This window comes from Nuphar pumila, chromosome 4 (genome assembly GCF_984573655.1).
Source record: "Nuphar pumila chromosome 4, dmNupPumi1.hap1.1, whole genome shotgun sequence".
Classification (NCBI taxonomy): Eukaryota; Viridiplantae; Streptophyta; class Magnoliopsida; order Nymphaeales; family Nymphaeaceae; genus Nuphar; species Nuphar pumila.
Window position 1 is genome coordinate 31,401,728 of NC_143252.1, and position 19,483 is coordinate 31,421,210.

General features: G+C 36.5%; 1 protein-coding gene across 1 annotated transcript in view; it reads left to right on the forward strand.

The window, feature by feature from the left end:
* Positions 1-13,927, forward strand: part of LOC149839841 (oxysterol-binding protein-related protein 3C-like) — a 38,642-nt gene extending 24,715 nt beyond the window's left edge. The window contains exon 10 of the mRNA XM_090004252.1: positions 13,505-13,927. Coding sequence (XP_089860378.1) covers positions 13,505-13,748 — 244 coding nt within the window. The 3' untranslated portion in view covers positions 13,749-13,927. The remainder of the gene's footprint in view (positions 1-13,504) is intronic.
* Positions 13,928-19,483: the final 5,556 nt, after the last annotated feature.

Consider the following 19,483-nt stretch of genomic DNA (forward strand, 5'->3'; position numbering starts at 1 on the left):
ATATATATATATATATATATATATATATATATTTAACAGGTGTATTGTACGATATATAAAACCAGATCTTTGCTTGGAAGAAGAAGATGATGGATAGGAGAAGAAGCTTCTAAAATACCCCAAAACGTCAACAACAGGGATGTCTGGGCTCTTTTCCCTATATTAAATAAACTTTCTAATTTACATGAACATTTATAGTATTGCCCTATATTAACAACAATCTAATATAAGGGGCAAAACTGAAAAATACAATACAACACTGGTAATAAAACATGATAAACAGAAAATAACTTCAGCATAGATCAAATCTGGATCTAGATTGTGAATCCAGGCAAGGATCACGTCTCAACAGCCTCTCTCAAGTTGTGCATGGTGAGAACCATGAACAACTTGTTTTTTAAAAACCAAAACCGCTGTTTACTCAAGCCTTTTATAAACAAATCAGCCACTTGCTCTTCCGTTCCAATGAACTTGGCATCAATCTCTCCATTCCCAATTTTGCTTCAAATGAAATGTTGATCTATTTCAATATGCTTAGTTCTCCCATGCTAAATGGGATTAACAGAGATCTTAATAGCACTTTGATTATCATAGAATAATATGGAACATAGCACATTTTGACATAAATCCCCAAGCAAGTATCTAACCCACTTTATCTCAGAAGCTGCTGCAACCATTGCCTTGTACTAAACATCTGTACTAGATCGTGCAATTGCTTTCTGTTTCTTACTGCTCCATGAAACAAGATTAGTTCCAAGAAATACGCTATATCCTAAAACTGATCTTCGTTCATCTGGATCACCTGCCCAATTCGTATCTGAATAAGCCATTATGGTCACAATATTATTTGTTCCACTTTGACTCTTGTAACACAGACCGTCACCCAAAGTACCTTTGAGGTACTGAAGTATTCTCTTGATAGCTTCTACATGGCTGTTTTTTTGGAGCATGTATTGTGTTGTGACACTTGGTTCACAGCATAAACAACATCAGGCCTTGTGAGTGTAAAGTATTGTAGCATACCCATGATACTCCTTTACTTGGTAGGATCATCATATAAATCTCCTTTATCACGACTAAGTTTTTGATTCAATGGTCTGGGAGTTAAGAGAGGCTTACAATAGTATATTTATGTTGCCAGCCTTTACCTTTGTATATAAAAAAATGATCAAGTTGTAATCTCACAAATCTATGCCTTTGAATCTCAAGAGAGAAGCTCTCAAACCGGGATCTGGATGCTTGCTTAAGACCATGTATAGTCCTATTTAATTTGCATACATATCGATAGAAATAATTTTCACTATATCCCTGAGGTTGCTTCATATCGACTTCCTCTTTCAAGTCCCCATGTAAAAATGCATTCTTAATATCAAGTTGGCTTAATGTCCAGTCATATTCAACAAGAGATAAAATAATGCGTATGATCCCCATTTCACCATTGGACTTAAGGTACCGTATTCCTGTGTGAAGCCTTTTGCCACCAACCTGCCTTCCCATCGGGTTTATATTTAATCTTATAAACCTACTTTGATCCCACAACATTTTATCAACAAGTCTTGGAACGATGTCCCATGTTAGGCACTCGTATAACACCCTTATCTCCTCATTCATAGCTTCTATCCACCTATTCGATTTTGATGCAATATGATATGTTCTGGGCTCTTCGTGCTTTGAGACAAAAGTCAAGAATAATTGATGATCTGTACTGAAATTTTCATAATTGACCCATCTCTCTACTGGATGTTTGATTCAGTTGGATCTCTCCTCACATCTGATTGCATATGTCTGCCTTCAATGCTGGCTCTATTATGCTGCAATGAATGTATTTCTGATTCAGCCTCTACTTGCACGAGGTCAGAGGAATCATTTCACAAATTTTTGTGGCTGTACACTATCCCTTTGAATCTTCCCTTCAGCTGGTTATTTTGATCATCATTCTGCTGAATGTCAGCTTGTTGCTCATGTAACGTAGTTCCACATAAATCACTATCAATGTTTTCTTGGGCTGGTTCATCACTTTTTGCTGGAAAGAGTTCAACACTCTGCTAAGATCGATAACTATCAAAATTTCTTTTATCAAAAACTACATTCCTCGATATGCGAATGCATTTAGTTTGAATATCATAACATCAATATCCCTTATATTCAACATAACCAATGAATTTGCAGGTACGTGCCCTTTTATCAAATTTATTCCTTAAGGTTCGCATCAATGTGTACATAACAAACACAAGTATATAAGCCTTCAAGAATCCATAGTTGGGTTGCCTGCCAAAAAGTTCATAATATAGAGATCTGTCTTGAATTATTTTCATTGTCTGCATATTTATAATGTGAACTGTAGTGTGAAATGCTTATGTCTATAAATACGTAGGAATGTGTCCTTCGTCCATCATCGCTAAAGCACTCTCAACAATATGTTTGAGTTTTCGCTCAGCAAGGCCATTCTGCTGGGGTGTTCAAGTTCATGGTACTCTTCAATTGATCCCATTCATCTTAGAATATTCAATAAAATCATTAGAGAAGTATTCATCCCCACCATTACAGTGGAAATTCAAGATGGACAAAGAGAATTGATTTTGAACCATAGCATGAAAATTTTTTAATATGCCAAAAACCTCATGCTTATGTTTCATGAAATATATCGAGGTGTGTCGGGAAAAGTTATCAATAAAGATCACATAGAAAGGACTTCCAGAAGACAAACATTGACCCCATACATTAGAGTGAGTAATCTCAAAAGGTCTAGAAGCTCTTTTATTGCTGAAAACAAATGGAAGTACATGACTATTGAACACTTGACAGTTATGACAAACTCGACTCTGAAATCCTGACTCACTAGATACTGAAATCAACTTATTAAAAACAAGCTTTCTAATAAAAGCTTCATTGCAATGTGCAAGACTACTATGCTAAAGATTAGAATCACCTGACATTGACTCATTGGCAAAACATGAAGACAAAATAAGACTCTTGGACTGCTGCAAGCTTGTATTGAATTTTGCCAAAGGATCTTCCTTGAAGATTTATATATTTCCTCGCCTTTGTCCTTCAGCGCACGTCCTCTTCATGTGAAGATCCTTCACATAAAAGGAATAGGTAAAAACAACACAGGAATTGAAATCATCAACTAACTTAGAGACAAACACTCGGTTCTTTTGAATATTTGGGACAAAAAAAACATTTGATAATTAGAGACTAGTGGGAGACATGGGAATAGAAACCTTTCCAGTGTGAGTGGTTAGTTCCATCACCAGTAATGACTTTATCATTTCCAACATAAGGAATCAAGTTTCGAAATTTACTTGCATCCCCATTAATATGATTGGCGGCTTCTGAATCGACGTATCAAACAACCTTTTCATTTTGCTTCAAAATGAGCCCTGCAAGTGATGCCAATAGAAGATGTCTATCCACCGGTGTCTGAGACTCTAAACTTGCCTTTGTTCTTCCCACTTTATTTGTTGATTTTTCTTGATTTTTAGCTTTTGATTTGTAGTTGTGATCATCTTTATACCAACAATCATTCTTTACATGGCCTGACTTTTTGCAAACATAACATGTGAGAATTCTTCTTGCTTGATTTGTCAGAGGTGGAACATTTCAGAGTGGAAGTAGACCTCGACCACCCTGGTTCCCAAATCAACCACATCCTCTACCACCTCTCATTCCTCCCCGATCTCTACCATACTAGGAATCAATTATCAATACTTTATAGCCATCAATGTTAAAAAATGTAACATATTAATGTAACTTCTTTTAGCTCTTTTTCTTTAGTTATGTATTTTAGTTAGAATCTAGTTAGGATAGTTTTTTTTTTAGTTTTTTTGACCTATTTGGACTTTTTACTTTTTGACCAAAGTAAAAAAGCAAAGAGTACTAGAGTCCTTGGACTCCCAAGGACTCCCTCTAGTGGCCCTCTTTGAATGTTATAAATATGGGGCTATTCCCCCCTTGTAAAGATACTTTTGGTGTGGGTGTTTTCCCATTTGAATAATGATTATATTTTTCCCATATCTTTGAATACCCTTTTTTGGGTATATTGTATGAACCCTAGTGGTTCTTGTGAGTGTGAATTCTTTATGAACCTTCGTGGTTCTTGTGAGAGATCTCTTTGGTGGGAATCATTTGAAGATTCGATTGTGGTTCTCATCTTCTTACAATCGACACTGAATGAGTTGCTTCCTGAACCTTCTGACATGTTCATTTCCATGAGCAGCTTCGACCTCAGAGCCTCAAAGTCTGGCAGTTCAGGTAGGCACGATAATGTGGTGTAGACAACGTTGTACTCTAGTCCCAATCCATTCAAAGCTTGTTGCACTTCATCCTTTTCAGAGACTACACATCCAATAGTAGCTATAATTGATGTGTGATCTGCTTCATCTTGTTTAAGTATTATATTTTGGACATGAAACCTTTATGTGCATTCATCGGGTATGCTGATCAGAACCTCCCGAGACAAGGTAGATGTAATATACGCCACAAGAGCTTGATCTTGCTTCATCCAAGAAATATATTTGGGATTCCGAACATGAGTAGTCATAACTGTGAAATTGTCTACGAAAAGACAATACGCATACAAGCATAAATACTTAAAAAAGAAGTGCACGAAGGCACTCTCACAACACTTGAACACAATACGCAAAAAGCGTAAAAATAATAAACATGCAATAATGCATGTGTTTCATAAAGAAGGAGGAAATGCTTGAGACTCTCAAGCTTAGGAAATACAAGGGGGGAACACCCCTATTTATACAAATGCAAGGAGGTGCAAAGGGGGGGCTCCCAAAGGAGTCGTTGGGAGCCCCCAACGACTCTATTGGGGGACCCCCAATGCACATTAAAAATAACAAAAAGAAAAAAGAAAAAAAAGAATTACAAAAACAAAAAACAAAAAGAAATTTACAGCATATTCTAAAGGGGAATATGCGCAAAACAGGAAAAGACAAAAATACCCTTTCGGGTAAAAATATATAAATATATATATTTATATATATAGAGATATATGTACATATAATATATTATATGTAAATATATCTCTATGTATATAAATGTATATATTTATATTTACAATAATGATTTTTAAGAGCTACATTTTAACACCCCCCCTCAAACTTACGGTGTGATGACCGCAAGTTTGTCAAGAAGGAAATGAAATCTGGGCGAACATAGAGCTTTTGTGAAGAAGTCGGCAAGTTGATACTCAGATGTCACATATGGTAGATCAATGACCTTCTTCAAGTATTCCTCTCGGACATAATGACAATCCATCTCTATATGTTTTGTTCGCTCGTGGAAGGTGTGGTTCTTGGCAATGTAGATTGCACTTTTATTGTCACAGCATAGCTTTGTTGGTTCTTTGACAACTACTCCCATATCTTTCAAAAGACGTCGAATCCATACTATTTCCATGGTGGTAGATGCCATGGCTCTGTATTCGGCTTCAGTGGATGATAAGGAGACCTTCTGTTGCTTTTTACATCGCCACGAGATCAAAGATTCTCTTAAGAAAATACAAAAGCCAGTGGTGGAGTGACAGTTACTAGGGTCACCTCCCCAATCTGAGTCAATATAAGCAAGCAATTTTAATTCAGAAAAAGAGGATAGGAATACTCCCTTATTTACCGTTCCCTTCAAGTATCTGATGATGCGAAGCACAACGTTCATATGAACGGTTGTAGGATCATGCTGAAACTGACTGGCGATGTGTATAGCATGTGACAGATCGGGTCGAGTAATGCTAAGATACATTAAAGAACCTACCAACTGCCTGTAGGGAGTAGGATCAGTTAGAGGAACACCATCGTCAATCTTCATTTTAGCTCCCACAACTTCAGGAGTTTCGCATATTTTGTCATCAGAAATTTCTGATCTGTCAATAATCTCACAAGCAAGTTTAGACTGAGATAAAAAATAACCACGTTGCGAATAGGCAACCTCAATTCCAAGAAAATATGTCAGAAAACCTAAGTCTGACATCTCAAATTTTGAAGTCAAGACGGACTTAATACCCTTGACTCCTTGAACATCATCACCTGTAATTAACATGTCATCAACATATAGTAACAATATTACAATCTCTACTTTAGATTTTCTAGTAAATAAAGCAGTATCAGTATAACATGAGGAGAAACCATTTTCCAGCATTACACTGGTAAATCTGTCATACCAGGCTTTGGGGGCCTGTTTCAAACCATAAAGAGCCTTTCGAAGACGAAGAACTTTATCTTTAGGAATCTTCATGCCTGGTGGGGCTTCCATATACACCTCTTCGTTAAGGTCACCATTTAAAAAAGCATTTTTCACATCCATTTGAAAAATATTCCAATTTTTAATAGATGCAATAGTAATGAGACATCTAACAGTAACCATTCGGGCTACAGGAGCAAAAGTTTCTTCATAATCAATTCCATACTCTTGCCCATACCCTTTTTCAACTAAGCGAGCTTTATACCTTTCCAGGGATCCGTCGCTTTTAGTTTTAACTTTAAAAACCCATCGACAGCCTATAGTTTTCTTTCCTATGGGTAGAGTTTGGAAATCCCAAGTTTCAGCCCTTTTGAGAGCACTAAGTTCTTTTTGCATGGCTTCTTGCCATTCTATACATTTTTTAGCTTCTTCAAAATTCCTTGGCTCAAAATAAGAATGAATGGCACTAAGACAAGCCCTATACCGGGGTGAAAAGGAATCAAAAGAGACAAAACGAGTTGGCGGTCTCCTATTTCTCTCAGATCTTCGGGGGTCGAGAGTAGGTACAAGCTCACTATATTGGTCAATGGCACTTCTAAAGGTGTCTTGGTTTCTACGTGAGTAGGTTATCGGATCACTTGAAATCCTGTTTTCTTGATCATTGAGAGGGTTATGTTCTTCGACATCACCATCATTTTCCTCATCGTGATTTGATGATACATCATCATCACTAGATATATCCTCATTACTAGCCAATAAATAAAAAAGGAATGAGTAATCAAAATTTTCTTGTTGAGAAACATTTTTTTCAAATCCACTCTCATTTTCTAAAAACGTTACATTTCTAGAAACATATAACTTATCATCTCGAAGATCATAGCAACGAAACCCTTTTTGAGTTTCGGAATACCCAAGAAAGGCGCAGGGGATAGCTTTGGGAGAGAGCTTATCATTTTTATCCGTAAGTATAAAACATTTACACCCAAAAGTACGTAACCTATTATAATCAGGTTCAAGTTTATATAAGATCTCAAAAGGGGATATTTTTCCTAATATCCTAGATGGTAAGCGATTTATCAGATAAAAACAAGCGAGGGCTGCTTCAGCCCAAAAGTTCTTAGGAATATTTTGAGAAATAAGTAGGGTCCTAGTGGTCTCAATGATGTGCCTATGTTTTCTTTCGGCCAATCCATTCTGTTGAGGGGTTTTAGGACAAGACCTTTGATGATTAATTCCGTGATCCTCAAGATATGTTTTAAATTGGTTGGAGAGATATTCTCTTCCAGAATCACTTCTAAAAATCTTTATATTACTATTGAATTGATTCTTGATCATTGAGTGGAAGGTTTTAAAATATGTAAAAACTTCATGTTTGTATTTTAGGAAGTAGATCCATGAATACCTGGAGAAATCATCCACAAAAATAACATAGTAAGAAAAGCCTCCTTTTGAAACAATAGGTGCGGGTCCCCAAACATCGGAATGAACAATTTCAAAGGTTTTAGATGAGAACATAGTTCTTTGCTTAAACGGTAAACTTTGCATTTTTCCGAGAATACAATCATTACAGGAAAATGAACTTTTACATAGATCCTTTGCAAAATGTAAATAAGATAACTTGGTGACATTAGGATGACCAAGTCTTTTGTGCCATATGTTTATATCTTTGTTCCGGGCAACATTACAAAATGATTTTGGAACTTGGAGAGATTCCATATAGTATAAGTCTCCTTTTCTAAAGCCTTCCCCAATCAATTTCCCGGACCGGCGATCCTGTATTAAACATTTGTCACATGAAAATTTAATATCGCATCCATGGTCCGAGAGTTGAGAAACAGAGAGAAGGTTTAAGTTAAGTTTAGGTATAAATCTAATTTTTGGAATGGAAAAACCTTGAGTTTCAAAATTACTTATTCCTTTAATTTCAAGGGAGGTTCCATCCGCAGTGGAAACAAAGGATGGAGAAACAGTTTTTGAAAAATCGGAAAGTGAAAACATGTTTGTGGACATATGAAAAGATGCACTTGAGTCAAAAAGCCAAGAGACTTTACCTGGAATGGAAGAGGTAGACACGGCGGCACCGGATGTAGCTCCCTTGAGAAGAGGTTGAAGGGCTTCCACTATTTGATTCAACGAGAGTGACCCACTTGATGATGCCTCTTCCTTTTGTGGTACACCGGTGGTGGCCATAGCGAGAAGCCTCTTCCATTTGGGGCATACGGGCTTGATATGCCCCGGTTCCTTACAAAAGTGACAAATAGTCTTGCTATAGTCCCTCTTTCCTCTTTGTCCACCATCTCCTCCTTGATTTTGGAATTTGAAATGAGGAGGACGATAGGTCTTTACATTATTTCCGGGTCTTGATACGGCATTGACCTCATTGTTTTCTTCATGATTACAAGGAACCACAAGAACATTTGATCCTTGTTTACATAAACTCATACGAGTTTCCTCACCACTTAATTTGGTGAGAACATCTTCAAGAGATGGAGGAGTAAATGAAGATAGAAGAGATGACCTTATTTGCTCAAATTCCGGTCTTAACCCATTCAAAAAATTGAAGAACCGATCTTCTTCAAGTTGCTTGTGACGGAGTTCAATTGCCTCTCCACTCCATTTTGGTTCAAGCATGGAAAGCTTATCCCAAATGGAGGAGAGGTCGGCATAATATTCCCTAATGAAAATTTCACCTTGATTAAGGGAGAGGGCCTTCTTTTGAAGGTAATACTTATGGGATAGATCTCTTGATGTATACATTTTCTCGAGATAATGCCAAGCTTCCGATGCTTTCTTGAACTTGATAATGTTGGCATTAATCTTTGTTTCGACGGATGCGAAGAACCAAGAAAGAATCTTGAAGTTCTTCATTTCCCATTCGTCGTGCTTCTTGGAGTATTCTTCAAGAGCTTTGATCCTTTCCTCTCCCTCAAGAACCTTGATTTCATTTCTGTCCATCACGGTTATTTTGGGTTCCGGTTCCGGAATAGTGCCTTGCACATAACCCCATAATCCTTTACCTTTTATGTGAGCCTCCATGTTCCCGGCCCAAATATGGTAGTTGGACCCATTCAACTTGAAGCCAAGGGCGAAGTGAGACTCTTTTTCACCCATTAAGGAGTAAAGAAAAAGAGAAGGAGGCGTACCAACACAATGTTTCAACTTCTAGCTTGCACAAGATCCTTCTAAAATATTTGAGAAGCAAGATCCACCACTTCAACTTCTAAGAATCCGAAGGCACGGTTTTCAACTTCTAAGAATCCGAAGGCACGGTTTTCAAAGCACTTGAAAAAGGAAGAATCCCACGATCCTTGATCACCAACCGAGCTCTGATACCATGTGAAATTGTCTACGAAAAGACAATACGCATACAAGCATAAATACTTAAAAAAGAAGTGCACGAATGCACTCTCACAACACTTGAACACAATACGCAAAAAGCGTAAAAATAATAAACATGCAATAATGCATGTGTTTCATAAAGAAGATGGAAATGCTTGAGACTCTCAAGCTTAGGAAATACAAGGGGGGAACACCCCTATTTATACAAATGCAAGGAGGTGCGAAGGGGGGGCTCCCAAAGGAGTCGTTGGGAGCCCCCAACGGTCACAGTTGGGGGCCCCCAACGGTCACAGTTGGGGGCCCCCAACGACTCTATTGGGGGACCCCCAATGCACATTAAAAATAACAAAAAGAAAAAAGAAAAAAAAGAATTACAAAAATAAAAAACAAAAAACAAAAAGAAATTTACAGCATATTCTAAAGGGGAATATGCGCAAAACAGGAAAAGACAAAAATACCCTTTCGGGTAAAAATGTATAAATATATATATTTATATATATAGAGATATATGTACATATAATATATTATATGTAAATATATCTCTATGTATATAAATGTATATATTTATAGTTACAATAATGATTTTTAAGAGCTACATTTTAACAATAACAACCCCTTTATCATCTTTTTTGTCCTTTATAATGAATTCTGGTGGGGTCGGGACCGAGCCATCCAAGTGACCCGAAAGATCTTGACTGCGAATAAATGGGACGATTTGACATTTTTAGGTAAGAAAATTGGTATTGGTAAGCTTTTCAGAAACAAGCTGATTCAGGAAACTGGCTGAAAGGGAAGAAGACACCAAAGATTCCATGACGGGCATGAATGATAAAGAAAACGGGCACGAACGATAAAGAAAACAGGCACAAATGATAAAGAGAATGAAACCAATTTGAAATAACAGAAGATGAAGCTAAGTAAAGAAAAATAACATTGAAAGCTCAAACGATTTTTCACAGCAGTTTTTTTTTGCTGTACGCCAGATATATCAAATCTCAAAATATATATAATTCATTATTTTTTATCTAAAATCAGACCAATGAAGACAAATTTCTTCCCATGAATATAAATGTCACGTGTCTTAGACCAAACCCTGATCAGAAAATACTTTATTTTCAAATCTGAAAGAAACAAGATATCTTCAGTTCTGAAAATCAACAGAATATTCTAGATCTAAAAATTGGTTCAATGGGTTAATGGTGAGAAAGACATTTTTAAATATGAAAACCAAAACAAGATTTTATAGATCTGAAAAAAAGTTAGAAACTATAGTTTTCTTTTCGAGAACAAAACTTTCAGATCTGGAACGAGGTTCAGATCTGAAAGAAAGGAGGAGAAAAATACTTTAACCCAAGAGAAGTAGATCAAGATCGATGGAGAATATATGTTGACAGCAAAGAAAGGAAGGGGAGGACCAAGATTTTTTTTAGAAGGGAAAGCGACAGAGAACAAGATTTGAGAAAGGAGATTTTTTTTTGCAACCAAGATTTTCGATCTTGCCTCGATGTTCGGTCTTTAATAAGAGACCCGCTATGATACCATGTAAAACTAGATTTTTGCTTGGAAGAAGAAGATGACGGAGAGGAGAAGAAGCTGCTGCAATACCCCAAACTGTCAACAATAGGGATGTCTAGGATCTTTTCCTTATATTAAAAAAACTTTCTAATTTACATGAACATTTACAGTATTGCCCTATATTAACAACAATCTAATATACAAGAAAAGGGACAAAACTGAAAAATACAATACAACACTTATAATAAAGCATAATAAACAAAAAATAACTTCAGCATAGACCAAATCTGGATCCAGATCCTGAATCCAGGCAAGGATGTCACGTCTCAACACGATACACCCATGTATCATGCTATATCGTACGATACACGATATATCGTATGATACACCTTCAAAGCACTTTAAAAGCCAATCACCGATATCGTTGATATTTTGAAAATATTGCGATATTATCAACAATTTCAAGGTTGCTGATAATATCGAGAATATATCACGATATTTTCAAAATATCGGCAACTAGAAATTATCACAAAATTTTTGCGATATTTTTTGAGTTATTTTTTTTTAATTTAAGCTTGCATTTCCTATTTTTTTGTTTCTTTTATATTTTAAAACCTTTAAAACATGTTTCTTTATATTTTTGAAAGAAAAATATTACAAAACTTATTATTTTCTTGGGTTTTTTGTTGTTATTTATATTTTTTTATTTTTTAAACTCTCGAGATTTTCCCGAGATATTCTCAAGATTTATCAACTTTTGAAAATCTCTTCGAAAGATGCCCTCGTCGAGAAATTATCTTTAACGATACAGGTGACTATGTTAAAAGGGCTGAAAGTTACTTTTTTCATTTTGGATTTTAAATACCTTTTGGGGACCGACTTCTCTGTTTGTCTAGAGGCCATTAGAAGTACATTTGTATCGTTTTTTACCCAAAGAAGTGGGTTAAGGTAAAAAAAGTGCATTTTCACCATTTTTTCACTCAAGAAAATGGGTTAAGGTAAAAAAAATCTTTATTATGAATAACTAAAAATTTTTTTTGTGAAAATTAAAGATTTGTATCAAGGTAGAAATCAGGCTCCACACTCTAACATAGATGGCATAAGATTATTCGACATGGCAATGGGGCACTCAAGTAATGAGTAAAAACCGATCGAAAATCGAGTGTAACTATTGCCATAATATTTTTGTTTATGTAGTATGAAAGTATGAGTCTTGTGACATGTTCTTAATTGCAAGATATTTAATGTTTTGCATTGTTCTTGTGAGATATGCATGCAATATTATCTATTATTCTATATTAGTTGATGTTTGGTGATGTCTTATGTGGCTCATAGAGACATAAATGCTTCATATGCGATTTTATGGTTGTATTTTGTGAAATTCATCATTGTTTCATGTGATATGGTTTTTTAAAATTTTTGCTAATTTTTTCTGATTTTTCTTGATATTTTTTGGATTTTTTTAAAAATTTATTAAAGATTTATGATACATTTATGCTATGATACAATACGGTGTTACTTTGGGCTCGACCGGTATGAGTAACGATGAACCGTCATATTTATTACCAGTGGTTTGCCCCCAACACCCTTGCTCTAATTCTAAAAGACAAAAAAATAAAAAATAAGTGCAAAAAAATTGTTTTTAATGAACAGCACCTATTACAAGAGGAAAAAGACCAAAATACTCTGATGGGCAATACAAATTACATAATCAGAAATATAGATATATACATACGTATATATATATAAATATTTGTATATAACTATATAGATACATATTTTAACAATGATATCTGTATTTTTTCTCTAATTTCCATGATGCTAGATACCCTGAATGCAATGTTTGTATGACTTAATATTTGAAGTTCAATGAATGTATCTTTTATTTGGTGTTTGGGATGCCATTCACGTAAATTTTTTTGTGCCAACTGCATAAAGCTCGAGGATCTAATCTTGGTGCTTTTCTTTTTCCTGGCTTACATGTTAGGGCTTCCAATTCCATAATCATATTCATTTTCTCTCTTATATTACTGTTTCTGATGCAATGTGGTTGAGCATATTTTACTACACATGCATATAAATCCAATGCTTTCAAAGATCTAGGATGACTTCTTTTTTCCAAGGCATATGCAGTTTCTTCAAATGTATACATAGCCATTATATCATGGGCTACACGACATACTCTTTATCTATGTAACTGATGGGAATGTGAAGGGTCTTTCTCCTCAAATTGCAATCTGTTAAACTGTCTTCATATGTATTGCAATTTTACAATTGCTTATGTTCCTATGATGTTTCAAAATATGGTGATAGTTTATGTCACTGGGTGCAAACCTGGAGTTGTCTACATATTCTTGGTTAGGATCATACTAGCTGCTAGATAATTCTGTTTCTGTTGAAGTTTCTTGTTAGTCATTTTTTTGTGCATGATTTATAATTTATGCTATTATCACTCTTTTAGTCTGGAAGAGAGGCAGAGAGCTGAAAAGAGACACAGAGAGGCCAATGGCGACAAATTTGTACCCAGATGGTTCAATCTAACAGGGGAAGTTACTCAGACACCTTGGGGAGAACTAGAACTTTATCAATACAATGGAAAATACTCAGAACATTGTGCTGCAATCGAGAGCTCAGGTAGTAGTGTTGAAGTTGATGTGAACTCTATTGAGTTTAACCCATGGCAGTATGGTAATTTGCCTGTTTGATCAATGTATTTGTTTGTACGTCTTGTTTCTTTTTTATTTTTTTCTCCCCGTTACTTTGGGTGTTTATTTTTTTTAATCTTTTTTTTGGTTGTTTAATGGTAGTTTAGCCATGCTTATATCGCTAGAGGGGAAATATATAGATGAAATTTCATTCCTATTTATATATCAGTTGTAGTCTCTCTCTCTCCACACACACTCACACAGACACGCACCCCCTCCCCCCCCTTAAAAAGAAAAAGAAAAAAAGATGCAATAAATTTCCTGTTCTTGATTCCTACCCTTGAGCAAAAAGTTGAATATGGTGGTGAAATATATTGATCTAAAATGGAAGAGAAAAATTACAGAGATGGGATTCTATTCTTTCAACTGTAATAGCATATTATGAGAAAAATCTGCCTTTAACAAATTAGATTTTAAGCTTTGTTGGATTACTAGAACATTCTGAGAGGAACATATGGAGGTTTAATGCGAGCATTGTGTCTTCCTATTCTGTTACATGTTGGCTCTTGAAGGAATGGAATTTGATATCATGTGGAAGTGTGCCAAATATGTAAAACAATTTGAATCTTAAATGCCAAATAGCTACAATTCATATCTAAACGTAGGTGAAAGATGGATCTATGCAATAAATTAAAGGCAATAAAATTTAAGATGCCAGACGGTGATTTATAAATGTAGAACAAAATGTATGTACAGTATGAAAGAACAGTTGACCATCACAAGGAATGGTATCCTGCATGATTCATTCCCGTTACAGTCTTAGTAATAAAGTTTAATTCTGTTCTGTTGATGAAATTACATGAAGCCCCTTGCAAGGCTAAAATACTCCTGGGTGACCGATGGCAAGGTAGTACCTTGAGGGAACGGTGATCGATGGCCATTCCATTTGGCACCATCTCACTAAGGCGGATGCCATCCCTCTCGATGGGTGTTCTTGATGCAAATTAGGTTTTAATGAGTTGTAATATGCAGCGTCAAACAGTTCCGCTTTCTCAGTCACTATATTTTTGTTATCATGAGATGTATCTATCATATCAAGCTTGCCAAAGGATTCCTTTTGCATGGGATGATGATAATGTTGAGTTTTGAGTTGTAAGTTGTAACAGGACTGTTTTGAGAGGCCCTTAGTGGCAGGGGGCCAGTAGTTCATAAAACAGGATGACTACTGGATAAGCAAATCCTATCTAACACGTTCAAAGGATAAACAAATAAGACAGTTTGGAGTGTTGTTAATGATCTGTTGAATACCTTCCAAAAAGTTTCTAGTCTTTCTCCCACGAACTGTTGATTTCCCCCCTCAATCTGCGTTCATTTACTTGATCGATTATTTAGGATTAATGCTGTATCTGCTTTTTCCCCCTTCAGCCTTTTTTCATGTTTGAGAGTTCTTTTCAAGCAGGTGAGTTGTAGATGGTATATCAAAGCTCATTTCTTTGAATCCAACTGATTCCGTAGAAGGTGGGGAACCTATAGATTGATGAACCATGATTGACAAGGCCGTTCATGAACAAAAGATGTCTGCTTTTATCTTAAGATGTGTATCTTAATAGTTATATTAGTCAATTGATTGGGGCATTATTGACATCATCCTGGTGGGTATGGCTGCTAAACATTGGGAGATGGATACCTGAAAAGTTTTATCCACTTCAAGTCATGGGCTCAGCTGAACGGCGTAATCTGTTTACCTTACCCGATGATTCCAACTCTGGCAGTAAATTATAGTTCTCAAATGTTGGGCAGCTGAAAAGGTCCTGTAAGATGAAAGTTTGATGTGTCATTCTGTTAAAAACTAGGAGAAGGTTTAACGAATGGATATGCACCTAAATAATTTGAGTGTGAGAACCAAGTGCATTGAGATCTTGAGCCTCCTTGGAGGTAGGTATTAGGGGTGTCAACAGGTCGGGTTTGCACGGACCCGACCTGTACCAAACTCTATAGGGTCTTTGTATGGTGATAAATAAGAAGACTAGATTAAGATTAAGACCAGGGTCTGGACCTGAAGGTCCGATTAATACATGGATCCTGGTATAGTTTGTGAAATTTTATACGAGACCTAGGGCCGACCCGAGTTTCGATTAAGACCTGCAATTTTTTGATGTAAAAATAATAAAAAATAGTATTTTACCGGGTATGGTTTATGTAGTTCTTATCGGGACTGTGTATGGTTTCTCTTATGATGGTTCCGATTAAACCTGGGTCCGGACCTGATACCATACCTGAAAATCAGGGCCAAGTCTGGTTCTGCTGTGTCCGAACCAAACCTGACCCGTTGACACCCCTAGTGGGTATCAGTGAGAACGATAGGGTTTGGTACTGGAGAACAATAAGTCTAGAATGGAAAATACGCTAATGTCACATCTGCAGCTGGGATTTGTGGAATCTTTTTTTTGACAACATTTATGCATCACAAATATGAAGCTTTATATATATATATATATATATATATATATATATATATATATATATATATATATATATATATATATAGAGAGAGAGAGAGAGAGAGAGAGAGAGAGAGAGAGAGAGCAGTCAACTGAGGAGGTTCTGAGGATCTTAGATTAAAGCAGCTAATATCCTTCTTTTGGTCAACCCTTTGATTTGTAATGGAGCCTCGGGATCTAAGATCAGAAACAATTTTTTTTTGAGGGAGAGATCAGAAACAATTAAATGCACACTAAGGCTATGTTTGGGAGCTGCTCCTGGGAGCCACAGGATTTCTCACAATCCCCGTCGTCTCCATTGATTGGGGTTGGGGTGCAAAGACATTAGGGCCCTGTTTGGAAACTGTCAGGAGGCAGCTAAGGTTGCAGTTATGGAATCTCTAAAATCTGTGGTTTTAGCAAATCCACATGGTAGATTGGGATAAGTAGAACGCATCACTTCCATAGTGCAGCTGTTTGGAATGCAGTTGAAAAGCTGAAATTAAAACTGGAAGAGCATTGGTAAGGTCATCAAAGCAGTCACCGGTGTGGGAATTGGTGTAGCATTCGGCAACTACCACCTCATTTAGGTGGGAATTGGAGGCGTCAAATGCCGTCCCAGTTACATCATTTTCTACAACTGCATCCATCCCAAACAACTTTGCTGCTGGGTATTCCCCACTTCCCACTCTGGCTACCTCCGACACCTAGTTTCCAAACAGGGGTTGATGGATTTCATTTATTGCGAAATTCACAGATTTCGTCGCCCCTCCCAGCAACATTTCCGAAACAGAGCCTTAAGTTTCGTGGCCTAATCTCTTAAAAAACTAGGATAGATCTTCCACCTCGTTTGGTATGGCATCATTTTTGCATCTCAAGCAATTGGTTGAGATGTAGGTGAGGTCATAAACTAATTCCCAACAGGGAATCGGGGATGGCATATTAACCATCAAGAAAAGAAGTACTGTCATACTGTGGTTGCCTTGCAAGGTTCAACATTATTAATTGTCCATATGACGTCAATAGGAATCTTGATTAATGCCTTTCTCAATAATTGCTTATTTATTATATCAGTTACCTCATAATTCCGTGAAATAAGATCTGATTGTTACCACTGGTTGATGTTGACATGTAGGGATATAAACTTTTCAGGTTTGGGTCGGATATCTAACTGAATCTGAGTGTATTTGGTAGGACTCAATTAAATATGTATCTGATTGTTAATTGGACTCGGATTTGGTAGGACTTAGATATGACAAAAATCTGACCCAATTATGTAAATGTGTGTTCGAAAAGGGTATATAGCTTAATCGTTGTAGAGGTGTGCTTCACTATAGTCAGAATCCAATTAACTTTTTTTTTTTCAATATTTACACAGAGAAATCGCCCCAAGGATCAGAGACCTAGTCGCGCTGGCTCTACCTGCTATTCTTACTACCACTGTCCTGACAGCATAAAACTCAATTGGGCTTACCCCTTGCTCTTAGAGATTCACCACCCTTCAGCTTGCGCAAGGGGTGATGCCCATGGGATTTGAACCTAGACCGCCTGCCATGCGGCATAGACCTCATCCCACATTACCAAACCCCTTTGAGGCTGAATCCAATTAACTTACATTCAACAATATCTGACCCTGTTCATGTTAAAATAACAAGGACGCACAGACCCACTTTGGGCTGGCAAACGACATGAGAACCTTGTGGATGAGGGCTCAACTAGCCAAGTTGAAAGTCGAGAGCAGCTCATTAAAAAGGAGTGGAGCACAAACTGAGGGCGTTTGTCTCGGTCGCCTTGTGTGAGCTTGTAATAATATAACCTATAGGATTTAGGTCTAACATGTATTACAAGAAACAGTTTTACACTATGTTATCAGAATCGGTTTCTGCTCTGAATCGTCGGACCACCGATTCAGCTATATGGGTCCCATACCGATACTCAAGTGAAACGTTCTATATCGGCCAGAAAATAATAAAAAAATATTACATGTCAATCATAACGTGACACCTGTTAAAACCATTAAAATAATAATAATAATTCATTTTTAGTATTTTTTTGCAATCATTAAAAAATATCCAATTCAGGGGGTGAAGTGTATCGATTTTCTGCCGATACTATCCGTATTTTGAAGTTATTGGATGGACGTGATTGCTTACATAGAAAAAATGATATTTGGACCATCAAGATCTTGCAACTTTATGATAAATATACCATATAATGATAGTATTAAAATACATATTTAATTTTCGATTCTTCCTCGGGGCCACAGGAAAATGAACTGGGTTGGGTATGCCTGATCCGAGCTGAGTTCGGAACTGTATACCAAATCCGACCCAATTATGTACCTGAACCCATTTTATTCTTGAAACCACCCAAACCCGATTGGTAGTCGGCCCGATTATGTACCAAATCCATTTCATATGTGAAACGATCCGTATTTTGAATATGATATATCATGCCTTTTCATTTCAACTTGAAATGACTGGTTGGTATCGAGATATATATTTTATATTTAGATTTTGGCATTATTTAAAATATTTAATAAACTTCTCATTTGTTAGCATATTCTTCTTGATGAATACCTTATTCCATTAATTTACATAATTTTTAATTGGTGGGTGATTAGGTATAGAATATCAATCATATCAAGACCCGAGCTGAAACCTAAACCTACTGTTAAACCATATGGGTCTACAGTTTTTAGTCATACCCAAACCTGAACCCAGACCTGAATTAAAATGGGTCTGGTTTGGGCCTAATCTTAGACCTAATCAAGAAATGGGTCTATTAAAAACCCGACCTGATTATAACCAAAACCATTAGCCATACTCAGACTCTGACCCAAACACGTATTAGATCGGATCAGGTTTGGGCCTTTTAGACCCGATACAGAATCAAGTCTGATAAGACCTGACGCGGACCTGACTTGAACCAGACCTGGTTACACCCCTAAAAATGAACATTGTATAGAGAGAAAAGAGGAGAGAAAATGGCAGGTAAAAAATGCCGTGTGAGTCCTCAAGTCTGATCCATATCAACAGGACGATGCTCTCTATCATGAACAACTGGATCCAGGTCATCCCTTGGGCTGCAAAGAGTTGGTAATGTGATGGATCGACCAAAGTAATTGCGCATCAAGTTTAAATCTGTGCTTATAGCCGAACTAGATCTAATGTAATAGAGCTGAATCTGGATCTAATTTTAAATGATAACACTGGATCCAAAAAATAGGCCTGAAACAACAGGTTTTTAATGAAAAAAATGCAAAGAATTGACCAGATTGATTTGCATCTATTGTAGATCCAGCAGATAAAACCA